At 44.0% G+C, this 17,299-nt stretch overlaps 1 protein-coding gene across 1 annotated transcript; it reads right to left on the bottom strand.

Moving 5' to 3' along the window:
• Positions 1–11,901: 11,901 nt before the first annotated feature.
• Positions 11,902–14,689, bottom strand: med10 (mediator complex subunit 10). The gene is made up of 4 exons (XM_083899997.1): positions 14,440–14,689; positions 14,253–14,336; positions 13,367–13,469; positions 11,902–12,592 (listed from the first exon to the last, which is right to left on the bottom strand). Exons 1-4 carry the CDS (start codon positions 14,559–14,561, stop codon positions 12,497–12,499), a joined length of 405 nt encoding a protein of 134 aa, XP_083756123.1. The 5' UTR covers positions 14,562–14,689; the 3' UTR covers positions 11,902–12,496.
• Positions 14,690–17,299: the final 2,610 nt, after the last annotated feature.

Raw genomic sequence — 17,299 nt, 5'->3', positions numbered from 1 at the left:
ATCATCCTCTTTTCTTTCTATTTCCACCTCTTTTGTCTCCCTCTCTCTCTCCGTGTCTTCTTCACTTTACACAGCAATCCAAAAAACAGACAGAAGTAGAGTAGAGATGATTTTTTGTTGTTTTTCATTAATTAACTTTCCTCTGTTGTCTCTTTTTTTTTTCTAGCTCAATAATTCAATCGCTGCTTCTGCTGCTGCTGATGGGTGCTTTGCTGCGGCAGGTGTGATGAGTATCACTGAGCCAATTTAGACTTCTCATTCATTATCTTTATAATCCCATTATTGGCCAGCACACACACACACACATACACACAGACACACACACACACGCACACACACGAGTGGGCCCACATGGTATAATAGTCATACTCTTTATGAGTCTTTGTGTCTCATTACTGTCTGCAACATTATCGGACTGTGGTCACCTCCGCAGCACTCATACAGTGAGTGTGTGTGTGTGTGTGTGTCAATTGTCATGCAAACGTATTTTTGTGAGGTCATCTTGACCTTGTGAGGACATTTTTCTGCTGCTCCACACAACGTTAACAAGCTTTTCGAGGATCACATTTACATGTAAGCATTTAGCGCGAGAGTGCAGAACAGAAGTGGATCCAAGTGTGGAAGGAGATAAGGGGGGGTATAGTATAGGTGTAGCAGGGTTAAAGTGCTAGGTGCTAGGAAAGGAGATGCTCTTGGGAGAGCTGGGTCTTCAAGAGCTTCTTGAAGACAGACCGGGACAGGGAACCCTTAAGGCCACATTATACTTCTCCGACTGCGTAATGCGTTATCCGTCTGCGTCACCACGCTCGGACACGCGCTTCAATTTCCCGCCCGATCAGTAGGGGTCGCTGCGCAAGGTTGTTCTGCTTCAGGCTACAGTGAGCAATGGTGTCCGAGAAAGAAAGACTGTTGTTGTTGAAACAGTGGCCGTTTCTCACTTTTCTGTGTGACGGAACGCAGTTTTAAGATAATTTGAGGCGAGAAATTGGCCATTTAGAGTCTAAACATGTGCTGTGTGTGTTAAGATATGACGTATTTATAGTTTGGCAGCGACGTTATCGGCGGGGATCAGCTCCGCCCTCTGTGGACGCTCGGTGCGCACTGAGAGCCGGCACAGAGCAGCTTAGCTCGGCCTGTCCTGAGGACCAATCGCAGCTCTTGTCGTCTCGGTTGTCCCTTGACGGAGTGACGGACACTTAAAAAATATTTCGTGCAGACGGAGACGACGCAGAGGCTCTTCGACAGGTTCTGCGTCGCCTACGCAGAGCACTTTACGCAGAAGTAGAAATTGGGCTTTAGGGGAAGGTGTTATGTCTATGAGTGTCCACAGGGTTAGAGTTAGGGTTGACATTTTGAGGGCAAAGTGAGGACGTATTTGGATCAAGTGGAAAGGGAACTTGGCTTGCCACTATAGGGTTGCTGGTTTGAGTCCCCAGCAGGTCAATAAAGGTTTCTAGTAGGATGGGTTAGATGCAGAGGAGGGATTTTAACTGTGTGAGACTGATAAAGGACTCATTTATTTATTTGTTTTGGGGGTTGAGACCTGGTTTTAGGGTTAGGGTTAGGGTGTGTTAAGTTAATAGTGTAGATTCTAATTCTAAAACTAATCAGCTGTGATGACACACACACACTCAGCACTGGCCATTATCCAGAGAGGAAGGGTGAATGTGGAGTGGGGTGGGCCGTTTCCATGGCGACCAGGGCGACAGAAAGACGAGAGGCTCTGCCTCCTGACCCTCATTGAGGAGTTGAATGACTGTCGCTGAACTGGTTGCTCATCAGCGCGGTCGCTGCCGCCGCAATACGAGAGAGAGAGCGAGGCGGAGAGAGCGTTCCAGCGGCCATTTTAGCTTCATCAGTCTGTCTGAAGCACTTAGCATTAGCATCAGAAAGACATGGCTAAGAGCATCAAAAGCCCTGCCTTTGTGTTTTCCTTCACCATGCAACCCAACAGCACAGGAGAGGGTTTTTTTGTTGTTGTTGTATTTATTCAGTCTGTGGTTACAGGCCCATTGTAGTGCATTTGTACAAATATGGTTCTTATTTAAACAAAAACAGCTGCAGGTGCAACCGTACACAAGCAGGAAAAAGCTGCAGGGCAACACAGGAAAGGGTGACGTTGATCATTTAGCTCTGCAATCGGGACGTTTCCGAGCATAAACATTGACCTGTCAACACCAGGAGTAAGAGTTGAATGTAGGTTATGTTAAGAGTAAGGGTTAGGCATCGTGGGTAAGTGTGTGTGAACCAAACAAAACGTAAAAACCTATCTTTGTGGGGACATTATGACCTTTTGGGGACATGTTAGGGTTAGGGTTAGGGTTAGGCACTCATTAACCCTAGAACACCATTGCCGGGAGCAAATACATTTATGTGATTATCGTTATTATTATTTTTTTAGACATTTTTTTTTTTCCTGAATTCCTAATTTTCCAGTAATTTTGGAGCATTTTTATATGGTCATGATGCTTTTCTTTCATTTTGTTAGACATGACACAGTTTAAAGTAAAAGAACACAACTCAAATTTGTCATGTATTGTCATGTTTTGATATATTTTAATGATTTATTGTTTGTATTTATTATCTCGGGTAAAAAAACACCCGGCGTTAGTGATGGTGTTTTGAATTTGAGCGATAGGTTAAGGGGCTCGTGAGGGTGTCCTCACTATGATAGAAAAACAGGTTTTTGATAGAAACTCCACTGTTTCTAACTCTTTTTATTCAGTTCTTCTCCACATCCATTAAAAGCTAGATTACAGTCACACAAACCAGTGAACTAACTGTTTTTCACACAGTTGCTCGTCTCTGTGCCGTTTTGCTCTAGAAGAAGAACGCTTTCAGAGACTCAAATTAACAATTTAAAGAGTGAGAAGACACCAGATCACCCGATACAGAGCCAAACATTCCTTCTCGGTGTGATACCTCGACAGGGTCAGAGGCGCAGGGCACCGGTGGTTTTGTTTTTGACAAGCAATTTGTTTCAGTGTCCAAAGTACAGCATGAAATTGAAGAATGGAGGGTGAGGGAGGGAGGGGATGGGGGGGGAGGGGGTTAGTGACTCGTCCCACGGACAAAATGAAACATCGGCAGCCAGACCTGGCAATATCATCACTTATTCCAGCTGGGGTTTAAAGGTTTAAACTCCATTCTCATGCAGTGACACATAACGCGGTGGGAGAGGATCCACCTCCTCCACACCGACGACGACACAACGCAGAGAAAGACACCGAAGAAGAAGAAGAAGAAGACTTTGACTTTAAGGAAACTTTATTTCGGACACAATTACTCCAAAACAAGTTTCATCAATAATAGAATATTCATTCATTCATCCATTCACTCACTCCCACACACTAAAAAGAAACTAAAAGTTAAGCTGCATTGACCCATCTGCAACCACTGAACACAGAACCTGTTTAACTCCCCACACTTCCTCAAACACTCCCAGGTTACAGGTCAGTCTGTGAAAAGAATGCTCTATCTTGAGCCTGGCTGAGACCAAGGCCTTCAGACAGAGCACCGCATCTGTCCAGCCCACGCCTGCCATCTTGTTTTTGCGGCTCTTCCAGATTGCCAGTTTAGCAGATGCCAACAAAAAATTCAGGAGAACCATTATTTGTTTCTTCTTAACAGTGTATCTCAAACCAAAAACAAACATTGAAACAGAAAACACCTCTCCCAGAGCTTCAACCCACCCGTGCAGAAACTTAAACAAATCTCTTAAACGAGGACATGAAACCACCAGGTGTTCTACCGTCTCTGTTTGTCCACAAAAAGGACACCCCTCCCCAGTGCTGGGATCCAGTCGAGCTCTGTATCTGTTAGTAGCTATAGCTCCATGTATGATCCTCCACTGAAGGTCAGCCATCCGTTTTTCAACAGGAGGCTTATACAGGAGCCGCCAGCAGCCTTTAGGGGAAGAGTCTGCATCTAAAACCTCCGTCCATTTCGATTCCCTTTGGCCCTGCAGAGAACCAAAGTTCATCACCTTGACACAGCTGAGGTAGAGCTGCTTCTTTCCACAGGAGATAAAATCACCGAGGACTGGAGTCTTCATGGACAGCAGGAGCCCTTCCTTCTCTGTCCACTGTCTCACAGCAGGTCTGACGGCGAGTGATGGGAAGACATACACAGCACCGTCTCTCCACTGGTCGAGTAAGGTCTGGTCCTGTACGAAAGTCACCAGTGGAGCAGATAGGGACTGCAGCACCTCTGCAGTAGCCTTCCCCATTAGCCTGGACCTGATGTTAGGTGTTTCACCTAATGGCGCTGATGGAGTCTCCATTAGGTGTCCCAGTTTCACCAATCCAGCTTCAACATATCGAGTCCTTACCGTTGCCGATAAGAGAACCCGACTGGATAGGAAACTGTTATTAAAAATCGGCTCCTCGAACAGCCACATTCCAGGCCTGGGGTTAGGAGGCCGGCTGACGTCCAATGTTCTCCAGGCATCGATCACTGTCCTGTAGAAAAGAGTCAGTCCTGTTAGGTTGCCATGAGGCTCCTGTAAAAAAAGGTGCCTATCCAGTCCAAGCCGTCCAGCTTTCCTGAGGACGAGCTGGGCAGGAGCTAACCAGACCTGAGAGCAGCCATACAACAACCTCTGAGCAGTCTGTAGTCTGAAGGCCGCGACCCTGGACCTGATGTCGATGAGACCTTGTCCTCCCTCTGTCACCGGAAGGTACAGGACAGCTGCCCTCAGCCAGTGACGACCCGACCAGAAGAACTCCAGCAGCAGTCTCTGCAGTTCCTCCACTAGCCCTAAAGGTGGAACCAGTACCTGCAGCTTGTGCCACAGTGCGGAGGCGACCAGGTTGTTGATGATCAGAACTCTTCCCCTGTAGGACAGCTGAGGGAGCAGCCATTTCCATTTAGACAACCGAGCTTCAACCTTTCCCAGCACTCCCTCCCAGTTCTTTTTTTCAACGTCCTCGCTGCCTAAATTAATCCCTAATGTTTTAAAACCTCCGGTTCCCCATCTGAGGTTCCCCGGGAGATCTGGGGGGAGTCCTGAGCTCCACCGCCCCACCAGACATGCTCTACTCTTCCCCCAGTTTATCCTGGCCGAGGAGGCTCTCCCATACAACGCCAGGGCCGCCTCTAACTCTCTGACGTCCCCCTGGTCCTTAACAAAAACATTTACATCATCTGCATAGGCAGATGTGACCACAGAGGGACAGTCAGTCAGCCCTGGAAGAGAGAGACCCCTCAGCCGGGACCTCAATCTGACGAGGAGTGGCTCAATGGCCACACTGTAGAGCTGGCCTGAAATGGGGCAGCCCTGCCTGATCCCCCTCTTAACTAAGATGGGCCTGCTAAGGCCTCCCCCCACCTTTACCACACAGCAGGCATTGCTGTAAAGCAGTTTCACCCATGACAAAAAGTGCTCCCCAACACCAAAAGCTCCGAGTGTCGCAAATAAAAAAGAGTGGTCTACACGATCAAACGCCTTCTCCTGGTCTAAAGATAAAACCCCCACATCCAAACCATACAATCCACATACATCCAGACAGTCTCTCATTAAAAACAGATTGTCCAACATGGACCGTTCAGGGACACAGTAAGACTGGTCTGCTCCGATCATCAACTCAATAAAAACCTTCAGTCTGTTGGATAAAAACTTAGACAGTATTTTGTAGTCTGTACACAACAGAGCAACAGGTCTCCAGTTCTTTAAGGACGTGGGATCACCCTTCTTCGGCAGGAGGGAGATCACTGCTCTCCTGCAGGACGCTGGCAAAGTTCCTTTATTAAAAGATTCCTTAAAAACATCCAGTAAGTCAGGTCCCAACTCTGCCCAGAAATGTTTAAAAAAGTCAACAGGTAATCCATCGATCCCAGGAGTTTTTCCTGTGGCCATTTGGGACATCGCAGTTGAAATTTCCTCCAGCGTGATCTCTGAGCCCAGGGTACAACGTTCCTCTGGACTCAGCTGCTGAAGGTCCTCGACTAATTCCATTACAGAATTTAGGTCACAGTCTTCTTTGTTAAATAAGTCATTATAAAAACTGACCACGTGTCTCCTGATCTCAGCTTGGTCAGTTGTTAGCCTCCCATCAGGCAGCTGGAGACACACCATCTTTTTCCTCTGCGCCACCGTCCTCTCCAGGTTAAAGAAGAATCTGGATGGCGCATCCATGTTATTTATATGTGTAAATCTAGCTCTGACAAGAGCACCTTTGGCTCTCTCCTGCATAAAAACATTTAGCTGCTGTGTTTTCTGTGTTAGCTGGGCACTTTGTTGACCAGAGGCCACCTGCAGGTCAATGATGTCCTTCTCTAACTGTTGTAGTGTTCTTTTAATTCTGGCAGTGGAGAAGGCTGTGAACTGCTGACAGAATACTTTAATGTGGCTTTTGCCAACCTCCCACCACTGACTCAAGGAGGGGAAAGACTCTTTCCTTGACCTCCAGTTTGCCCAGAACAATTTAAAATTTGTACTAAAAACACAGTCAGATAAAAGTTTAACATTAAAATGCCAAAAAGATTTGATGTTATCATTTCGGGTTAAAACAAACTCCATGCAGACAGCATGGTGATCGCTAAAACCTACAGGGAGCGTGTAGCACGTGGCAGCTCTGTTAATAAAATCAGCTGATAGGTAAAGCCTATCTATCCTGGCTGCACTGACCACACCTCCAATAACCCTGACCCAGGTATATTGCCTGACCGATGGCTGTTGCTTTATCCTCCATGTGTCCACCAGGTCGGCCTCTGCTAACAGCTGTTTTAAAGCTGCAGCTGAGTGAGGGTGAAGCTCCTGACCAGTCCTGTCTACAGGATCAGTGCAGCAGTTCCAATCCCCCCCCATGACAACACACTGTCCCTGTCCACACAGACTTAGGTGTTTTTTTAAAATATTAAAAACAATTGAGCGCTCTGGGCCTTGATTAGGAGCATATACATTAATAAAAATAAAACAAAAGCCTTGAACATCGGCCTTAACTGAGAGGATCCTCCCCTTTAAAACCTCTGTGACACTTAAAACATTAGCATTAACTGATGGAGAGAATAAAACAGCGACTCCTGCACTTGTGTTGGAGCCGTGACTGATTGCTATCTGCCCCCCCCACCATAACTTCCAGTCTGTCTCATTCACACTATCACTGTGTGTTTCCTGTAAAAAGACTATATCAAGTCTTTTCTGGTTTACTAACTCAGATATTAAAACTCTCTTCTGTGTGTTTCTGCCCCCATTAATATTTAAAGAGGCCACTTTTAAAACCTGCATAAAAGAGAGAGAGAGCACGGACAGTAAAAAAACAACAGAAAAGACCAGATAAGAAGGAAACACCCAGTGTTGTATGTTCATAGTTCTGTTTTCTTAGACCTTCATTTTCTTTGTTCTTTTCCTTGCAGTGATGCCTAACTCTTTTCTGACAGCTGTTATGCATCTTTTTAACCTATAACGTTTCTTTTCATCCAGTAGCTCGAAACCAACAATTCTCTGTAATGTGTTTACTGTTTCAATGAATTTTCTTCCGTCAGGAAAAAAGTCCAGCACATTAACAGACTTTCCAAAAGTGTCATCTAAAAACTGATTGATCTCATTTAGAGAATACAAATCAGCACAGTCAGTTAAACTGTCAGTCACAGAGCTACAGTCAGAGTCAGCTTCACATTCCATTTCTAAAATACTGTTTAGTTCCTCTTTGACCGGCTCAGTCACATGACTGTCAGCAGCCGGCGCCACCTGCTGTCCTGCTTTCACACAACCCTCAGTCACCTCTGTGACATCCTCTCCAACACTGCGGACCCCAGCCATGGCGCCCACTTTCACCACCTCAGGCACCACCTCAGCGACACCCACAGGCACCGCGGACACCGCCTCAGCGACAACCACAGGCACCGCGGACACCGCCTCAGCGACAACCACAGGCACCGCGGACACCGCCTCAGCGACAACCGCAGGCACCGCGGACACCGCCTCAGCGACACCCACAGGCACCGCGGACACCGCCTCAGCGACAACCACACTCGACTCAGCCTCCGCAGGCGCGACACCCGCAGAACGAACAGTCGCGGCATCAGCCGCCGCCGCGGCACCGGCCGCTTGCTGCCTGTGCGGACAGGCGATCCGCTTATGACCCACGTCACCACATTCAAAACACTTCATGTTTCCCGAGCTCGCGTAAACCATATAAAAACCATTTTCATGTTTCACACGGAAAGAAACATCCAGTGTTTGCGTAGATGAATCTAAAAACATGAGCACCTGTCTTCTAAAAGACTGAACATGTTTAAGTTTCTGATCTTTACAACCCAAACCCACAGATCTGAACCCACTGGCGAACTTACCGAACCGCCTTAGTTCCTTCTCCAGCGCCTCGTTGGTCACAAACGGAGGAACTCCAGACACTGTGATCCTTGTAGAAGGAACAGCCAGAGGAGACACCTGTACATACTCCTCATTCAACACGAGGCCGCTCTCCACCAGTTTAGCTACTGATGTTTCGTCCTTAAGAAACACGACCACCGCTTTATTCATGCGGGAAGCGTAGCTGATCTTCCCGTGTCCAACTTCATCTCCCACCGCCAACAGCACCTGTTCCACCGTCACACTGGACGGAGAAACGATGCGCGCTCCGTGTCTCAGAGACAGAGACAGCGTCTCAGTGGACGCCATCTCCGCCGTGAAACCACGGAGGAAAACGCAAAACACAAAAAAAGCGCACTAAAGCAACTCTAAAACTCCAACTCAAAAATCACTTTATATAACAGTGACCATACAATAAATAAACAGTTAGAAAATAAGAAATATGTATATATATAGGGTTAATATTAAAGAGTTTTCAACTCGCTCTCTCTTCCCCTCTCACAACCACACACCACGTGAAGAAGAAGAAGAAGAAGAAGAAGAAGAAGAAGGAGTTTTAACGGGGGCGTCGGTTCCTGAGTGACAAAGATGTGAATGGAGGTAAGAAAGAGACTCTGTCACCTTGGATGAGTCATGCAGCTCCTCGTGTGGAGGCATATTTAAAGTATAAAAAGTAGATCTTCCTCTCCATGTCTGTCCCCCTCCCCCCCCACACACACACACACACAGTGTGCGAGTGTCACCCTGTTAAAAGAAATGTCACAGTGCCCAGACGCAAACACAAACTGGATAAAAAACTGCATTTAATTTCACTTCTCATCCCTTCAAATTGGCTTGTTATTGGATTGAAAAGGTGCCCTTGACCAACACTGAGGAGGAGGAGGAGGAGGAGGAGGAGGAGGATGGCGATAGACACAGAGGAGCAGAGTCAATAGGGTAGAAAAATACAAAGAGCAGAGAAATGTGAAATACCGACGACACATAGTAGTTCTCAGAAGTTGAAGGTGCCCTGGTTAAATAACAGAAGTGTTTTACATGTGTGATGTGAGGTGATGACTCAGTTTCCTCCTCTGCTGCTGCTGCTGATGATGATGATGATGATGTTCCGTGATGTTTCCATTATCTGCATATATATATATAACTTGTATTGTTTAATGTTCCTTTCAGGTTTGTGTTTGAGTCAGCTGCTTTTTGGACTGGGTCTAAAAAAAATCATTGGATTCATTTGGTTCCAAGTCAAACCATCGTTGGATGAGGTAAGGTTACACAAAGACACACTCTTCACAGTGGTTGTGTTGTTGTTGTTGTTGTACACTCTTAGAATTGAGGGTTCCAAAAGGGTCTGAGGTTCTACCTGGAACCTCAGGTTTTTCAGGAGGTTCTACCCTTTCCCGGAAGAAAGGGTTTTTCAAGGGTTCTTGGTAACACTAATGGTTCCAGTAAGAACCATTTTGATCCAGAGAACCCTTTAAAACCCCTTTCCTGAATAAAGGGTTCTTGGTGGAACCCTCCAAAAGGTTTCTACCTGGAGCCAAAAAGGGTTCTCCTGTGAGGACAAGCCGAAGAACCTTGTATGGTTCTACTTGGCACTTGTATTTCTAGGAGTGTACCACTGCTGTTGGAGCATCTGAAAATGGGACAGATTCTCTCTGACGTCCTGAACATTGTACAACAAATGATACTTAATTTGCCAAAACTTTGAATTCATAAGACAGCGTCATTTCCAGATGCCACCGCACTTACTTTACTTACTTAGTAAAAAATAGTTATATATACGCATGTAATAGCAATGGTCCATGGTCTCTAGTCCTTGTCAAACTATTCACAGACACAGGTGGACAAACATGTCAATATCTTTAAAAATTATATTTTTTACCTCATCATTAGACATCTGTTTCTGACTGGTTGTAAGTCACTCTCACCAGAGTCCATAGACAAAATCAGTCACAAAATCAGTTTCATCACAACACACACACACACACAGATGTTGATCCAACGCTGCCTCCACCACTTAAGTTCAAATGTGTTATTTAGCAACGCTCACTGTTTGAAATAGCAGCAGGTGTAGTTTGTCAGGTTAGCCTTTAAGTGGCTATTTTCCATGTTTTCAGTGTGAGCAAGCATCCGTGTCTCAGTGACAGAGTCAGTGTTAACGATCAGTGTCAATATCTCGTTCCACGACAGGAGAATTAGGCAATTTACATTATATTAATTAGATCATAATGGCCACTGTAATTGCAACTGAATAAGTAAATAATGCAGTCCTCCCCACCATCAAAAGGTTGAGTTCTCACTAAATCACGGCTGACTCTGCATTTGCATGAGTGACAGCGAGTATCGCCCAATAACGGCTCATTTCCCCTCCTCCTGTCCCAGAGGACCAGCCTCCAAGGGTCAAAGTAGGCATGTCAACCCTGGTCAAACCCCCCTGCAGAAGGAGGCGGCGGCGGCGGCGGCAGCAGCATACATGGCGATGCCGTCACGTCTGTTTGTAGGACACACGTACACAGATACACAACAGATAGTGTATGTTACAACCTACGATGATCTTCAGACGAAACCTGAGCCGAATGACCCTCCTCCCCCCGGAGCACATCACCGATACCTCAACACGTCCACAAACACACATGTACTCGTGTTTCAATCCCGAATTAAACGCTTAGCCAAAATAATTTTGTTAAACTACATTATTTTTTGATTCATCCCTGAAAATGCAGTTATTATAAGGCATCATTGTACGTATTATCACGATCTATGTTGCTGCAGAAAACCATTCGTGGTAAATATGGCTCCATTTATCGATTATGACGTTCAAAAGTTTGGGGTCACTTAGAAAATGTCCATGTTTTTTTAAGGAAAATCACTTACGACTTTTCTAGCTGCAAACGTCTGGTTTTTAATGGAATATGTACATATTGAGGTGTATTGAGGCCCATTTCCAGTGTTCTTATGGTACATTGTGTTTGCTAATGACGTTGGAAGGCTATTGGATGATTAGAAAACCCTTGTGCAATGATGTTAGTGCAATGTCTTGACTATATTTCCTATTCATTTTGCAACCCTTTTGATGAATTAGTGTGTGTGACTTTTAATGGAAAACACAAAAAATTGTGTAGGTGACCCCAACCTTTTGAACGGTAGCGTATATTTAAAGGTGCATTATTTAATAAATTTAAAGCAACTGGCCATAAAATCCTCCTAATATGTCACACAGACTCAGGAATAATGTTCATATAACAAACTGAACTCACCAACAACAGTACAGACAAACGATGTGAATTAAAAATAATATTTTGCAGACTGCAAATCATGTTTGTGTTTTGAAATCATGTTTTGGCATGTGGCGCCACCTACCAATCATTGCAGTCAGTAGAGTCTCAGCTGCCGCGCAACCACGGGTTGCCAGTTACGTCAGAAAACGAAACCTAAAAGACCTCGGTATTTTGAATTTGAATGTAGTAACCGTTTTTGGCCACATTCTTACATATGACACCCCCCCAAAAAAAAGACGTACACAACATCCATCCATCAAGGACCATTTATTAATAAACATTACGATACAAACAAGTTACAAATAAAGAGTGGACTAAAGCCTGACTGTGTGGAGTGATCAGGCACAGCCGTACCAATCAATAACATGTTGCGTTCAGTTACCATTGGCCATCGGAAACCTGAGCTCGGTACAAAACGCGCGGTAACAACACACACGTTTTTGTGCGATGACTAGAAAGCGTTACAAAAGTGAGGAATAGAAGCGTATATAAATGCACCGTATGTACAACCGACGGGAGTGAATGTCTTTGACGCAGTCGTCCAAACAGACCTCAGTGTCCGTGCATCAACAGAGTGACAGAACAACCCAGCAGGGGAAAGATTTTTTTTTATTTTCTCTCTCTCTCTCTCTTCTCCAACCAAATCTTCCATATTCTTGCTATTTGATGTCAGAAATTCAAAGCAGAGAAGGCATTGGCTGTTGCGTCACAGAGCTTCTTCTCCAACCCGGAAACTGCTCGGTGATGGGCAAGATAACATGTATGTAAAAAATAATAACCGGGTATTTTCATATCGTGCTCGCACATAGAGAGACGATCCACCTTGGTCGGACTCCAACCAGGCTGTCACTTTGAGGGTCACAGGTTTGAAAGTCAGGGCTTGGTGGTGGTGGTGGTGGTGCAAGTGTCACTAGGAGGGGGTGTCCTCTCCGTGTATAGCCTTGTACTTGGCCATGTCTTCGGGGAAAACTTTGCCGAGTTCGGAGATTAGAAGGCTCTTGAATTTCTGCAGTTAAAAAAAAAGGAAAAAACAAGAGTTTATTGCCGCTTTTTTTACCTGAAGAAGTGATTAGTAAAGCTTAGAATAAATCACCCAGGCACCTTAATGATTTACCGGGAAACAAAGACATGTTAGACCCCACTGGATGATAAATAAATGTATAAATCACCTCTTTTGTGCAGCTTCTATTGAACTACAGAAGGGTTTAAGTATTGTGATGTTCATTTATCATCAGTAAACAAGGTACCTATAACGGGGAGCTCCGTCTTGAACTCGTGCAGTTTCCTCTTATACTGAAGTGCAGCACATAAAAATGAATAAAGGAGTTGATAAAACTATACTGACAGTTCCTCCTTTCTCTGCAGCGAGAGGATAACGCATTGTTGCCTTTTATAAGATGACAATTTATGGCACAAATAAGGGGTTTCTTATGTTTCGGTCCTCGGTAAAATACTTCAATCACTACAAGGTTGAGTCTTTTGCAGAGAATCAAACTCGAAGTTGTTGCTACAGCGGCTTCTGCATATCAAAACAAGACCCGAAAACAAAGGTGACTACAACCCGTGCTGTGTTTTTCATAAATAATGTAATCATGTTAAATGTAATTAAATCTCTCAAGCAACGCAGGAAAAACCCTGACATGGCTAATTTTGTTATGACACAAATTATCCTTGAGGGGGGAATTTTGGGAGCATTTAATCACCTAAATATGTTCAGCCTCTGTTCATTCCTGCGTCATTGGCAGTGAATGTAAGACCCTGGAATTATCTCGTGTATTACCGTCATAGTGTCAATCTTCCCTTTGACCTGCTCGTTCCTTGCCAAGGCTCTCTCCAAACATTCCTTGGTGTACAGCTGAGGGTTTCGACCTTGGTCAATGTATCTGTGAAGAGAAGACACAGCAGCTGAAGGCGTGAAGCACAGATAAGATATTACCGAGGTTGGCAAGTTGACAGTCCACATTCTTGTACAGAGGCTGTGGTTGTGGCCTATTTAAACGCTTGTTTTTCTTGAAGAATTTTATATAGATGCCAATAAACATACATGTTTACTTTTGACCAATAAATGACACTTTTTTCACAAATGAATCATACATTTATTAAACAACACTCATGATCTGTCTCTTAAAGCTGTATTTATTAGTGCCTGCACTGCAGTGCATCTTAATATTTTAAATAAAAACACTGTGTAAACTAAACATTAAATATGTTAAACATGCATTTGAATAGAGTGTTGGTGCATTTATCCAATCACATTTTAAACGTGTCTGATAAATCTGCCTAAAATGTAAACAAACTTCCACCCAGCTGCAGTGATTCAACGACTAAATGCAATTAAGCACGTCAGTAGATCAGTTAAAATGTGTTATTTTTTAAATGTATGTATGCCGAATTATTACGTGGTACTCAAACATCGAGAAAGCAAAAATAATATGAGACGTTTGGCTTTTCAACATCTGGATGCACGTACCGACATTTAAAAGTGAAGAGTTTTTCGAATTGGGTTTGGTCGTAGCTTCAGTACAAGAACTGAACGTACGACAATGTGTGTGTATGTACACAACAGAGACGTGACAAATAGACACAGGGGAGTAAATGAAATGTATATGTGTGGATTATACAGATTACAGCAGATTAGATTGTTATACAGTTTGTAATGCACTCACTCAAACACCTCCAGGGGGACGTTGATCTCATGGAGCTGCTGGCGACACTTCTCGATGTCTTGCAGACCAGATATCATGAAGTTTCTGTAAAGGAAAATGAATATAATATAGAATATGTTTGTTTTTGTTTTTTTTTAAAGCACTGGTACCGTGTTACCGGGCTCAGTGGAGACAAAAAATGACTCACAGCTTCTGGTTGAGTCCTGTCTGGCTGCTGGGCTGGAAGTCGCTAACGATGATTCCCAGCTGTCGAATGTTCTCGATGAATTTCTCCAGGTGCTCCTCCAGGTTGTCAAATTTCTCCGCCATGTTGATTCACTGCCACATACAAAATAAAATAAAAAAACAACAGATACCGGTTCTTTCTTTCTTTAACGAGAATTATCCGTTAAGCTATCGGTTTTCTTTTTTGCTAGGAGCCACCATGGACGCTGCGACAGCTACAGCAACCGAAACGCTTTGCGGCAGTCGAGCAGCCAATCAGCGGCGGGCTCTGCTCCGCTGCCTGTGACGTCACACCAACCCAGGGCTTTTCCTTGGTGTTGCCGTAAAGCTGCGGAGTGTCGTGCAAAAGAGAAGGGGAAGGTGGAAGACGAGGGTTCCTTTGTCAGGACTAAAACGTAGAATATTGTGTTCATTTACCGAGTGTAAACGACCGAAAATAACAACAATACGTCTGTTGTCGTTATCTGGATTCACGTAACGCATTTCAACGCCTTTAGCTCTACGGAAAATGCAGTTTACGACGGCGAATGCCATTCATTTTTTGCTAGCAAAGTGTTCACGTCTCTCCAGCTTTTGTTGCGTCACTACTTTGCGCTGACTTAATAGGCACCATTATGTGCTCTCTGTGTGTTATAACAACACAAATAACGCAATGGACGTGACACCATTCATTAATTAACGTGAGAGTTATTATTATTATAGTTTGTGTTGTGTGGACAATATGAATCATGGGATTCCTTAAAATCCTGAATCATGTCGTTAACATTGCACGTCTCTGTGTGGCTGATAAAGTGGAGTCAAGGTATTTGAACTATTCCACCTCACGTAGTGACTCTTGAGAAATATGGAGGAAGATTAAAATAGTTAGAATAAGAATATTATTTTTTGATTTAAAAAAAAAAAAAAAACATGTAACATGTGAGCTGACAAGAATATATAAACTCCAGCACTTCTCTCAGGTAACTAAAGCACCGGACGTCAAGCTACACCGGGTAAGCCAAAAATAAAACAGGAAATAAGATGTAAACCTTCAAAATAATACATTTTGGCATTAAAGTGTCAACTGTCCTGACATTTTTTTTACAAAAAAAATAAGCTCTTTTTGACTTGACTTATGGATGAAAAGTGTAGTGTAAAGCAGCATTGAGTGGTCGTCAAGACTAGAAAAGCGTACCGTTTGCCATTCTATTAAATAAACATTTTAATAATAATAATGATTATAAATGTGTCTGAAACCGTGTAATTGTATCTCTGTATGCATTAGATAGATAGATAGATAGATAGATAGATAGATAGATAGATAGATAGATAGATAGATAGATAGATAGATAGATAGATAATTTACTTAAAGTACATTAAGTGGGTTGGTTGTATTTGAAAGTGTTTTTAAAAGAAAAGAAACCCTCTTGCTGTACTGCTAGCTGTACTGTAGCATGTAGCTAGCTAAAAACTAGCTAGCTAGATAGATAGATAGATCCTTTCACTGTAATAATCCTTACAGGAAATTACAGTGTCAGACATAACACCACACATTTCCTCACAGCATCCATACTTAATAGGGTAAAAAAAAAATTTGAAATACAAAAAGAGTGCAAAGTTATTTTTGTGCATTGTAAAATCTTATAGCAGCATTATTTCATGACCTGACTAAGTCACAATATACACAAATGTATTGTTATTATTTGTATTTGTTATTATTATTATATGTTTTTGTGGATTTTTCTTATTTTTGTTGTTTTATTTTGAAAAGGCATAGATGGATGGATGGATGATGGATAGATGGATAATGGATAGATAAGAATACTAGATGACGCCTAATGAGAATATTGATTTATTGGAACGTGCTCTTATTTTGAAAAGCCCAGGATGACGGTACCACAGGCATTAACCGTGGGTTGGCTCATCCTCGGCTGCATTAAAGCCGCAGCTGCAGTGCACACACATCCACTCACTCACTCATTCGTCTCTCTCTCTCTCTCTCTCTCTCTCCTCTCTCTCTTTTCTTTCTCTCTCTCTGCTCCTCATCCTCCTCCTCTCCCACTCTCCTGCAGCTCTCTCACCGTCGACAGCTCTCTCTCTCTCTCTCTCTCGTGGATGCTGGCTGGAGCCATTTATCTCCCCCTCTCTCTCTCTCTCGCCTGTGTTTTATTTCATTTACGCAGTGGGGAGGAAACGCGGCGCAGAGAGAGGACTAGGACTCGGGACTTGGAGACTCGGTTCACGGTGAGTGGGACACGGACCCTGTGATGAGGACAGCTGTGGATTAGTCATAATTTAGCATCTTGACGCCTCCCTGTATCATATTCCCTGCATCACAACATAATCCCGCAGTTTGCATTGTGTTGCATTTGTGCGTAAATCCACAAACCACGGCCTCACCTTTGTGTTATTGTGTATATTGTGATATGACATTAAGTGTTTGTGCTGCACCGAACAACCGCAGTCACAGTCGTTGCGCCGCTGCCAACGTGATGCTGTTGATTTATCGTTATTTTCGTGCTTTTTTTTTTGTTTCAGTCGTGCGGAGATGATGATGATGCAGTGAGGACAGATCCACGCAGGCTGCTGCCCGCTCGTCTTCATCCGGAGGCTGCAGTGAGCTGAAGGAGGGGGATTGCGGTACAACAAGGTTAATAATCAGCGTCGATAAAGGTCGTCTCTGTGAGCACGAACCAGGCGCAAAGGAAAAAAGATCGCCCCTGTGCGGGGGGTGGGTGGTGGGAGGGTGACCGGCGGAGGAACCACGCACACACGCAAAAAAAGATCCATAAAAAAATTATGGCCACCCTACTGCGGAAGATCGGTCTGATCCGCCTGCACGA

Source organism: Microchirus variegatus (genome assembly GCF_963457635.1).
Source record: "Microchirus variegatus genome assembly, chromosome: 13".
NCBI classification, from domain to species: Eukaryota; Metazoa; Chordata; class Actinopteri; order Pleuronectiformes; family Soleidae; genus Microchirus; species Microchirus variegatus.
Note: the sequence above shows the minus strand (reverse complement) of the source record. Positions and strands in the feature narration are given on the sequence as shown.

Excerpts from the sequence above, each read along its gene's own strand:
- med10 (XM_083899997.1), bottom strand. The coding sequence starts at position 14,561 with ATGGCGGAGAAATTTGACAACCTGGAGGAGCACCTGGAGAAATTCATC. Across the intron at positions 13,470-14,252 it reads GTCCCCCTGGAGGTGTTTGA|ATACATTGACCAAGGTCGAA; the intron begins GTGAGTGCATTA and ends TTCTCTTCACAG. Across the intron at positions 12,593-13,366 it reads GGAAGATTGACACTATGACG|AAATTCAAGAGCCTTCTAAT; the intron begins GTAATACACGAG and ends TTTTAACTGCAG.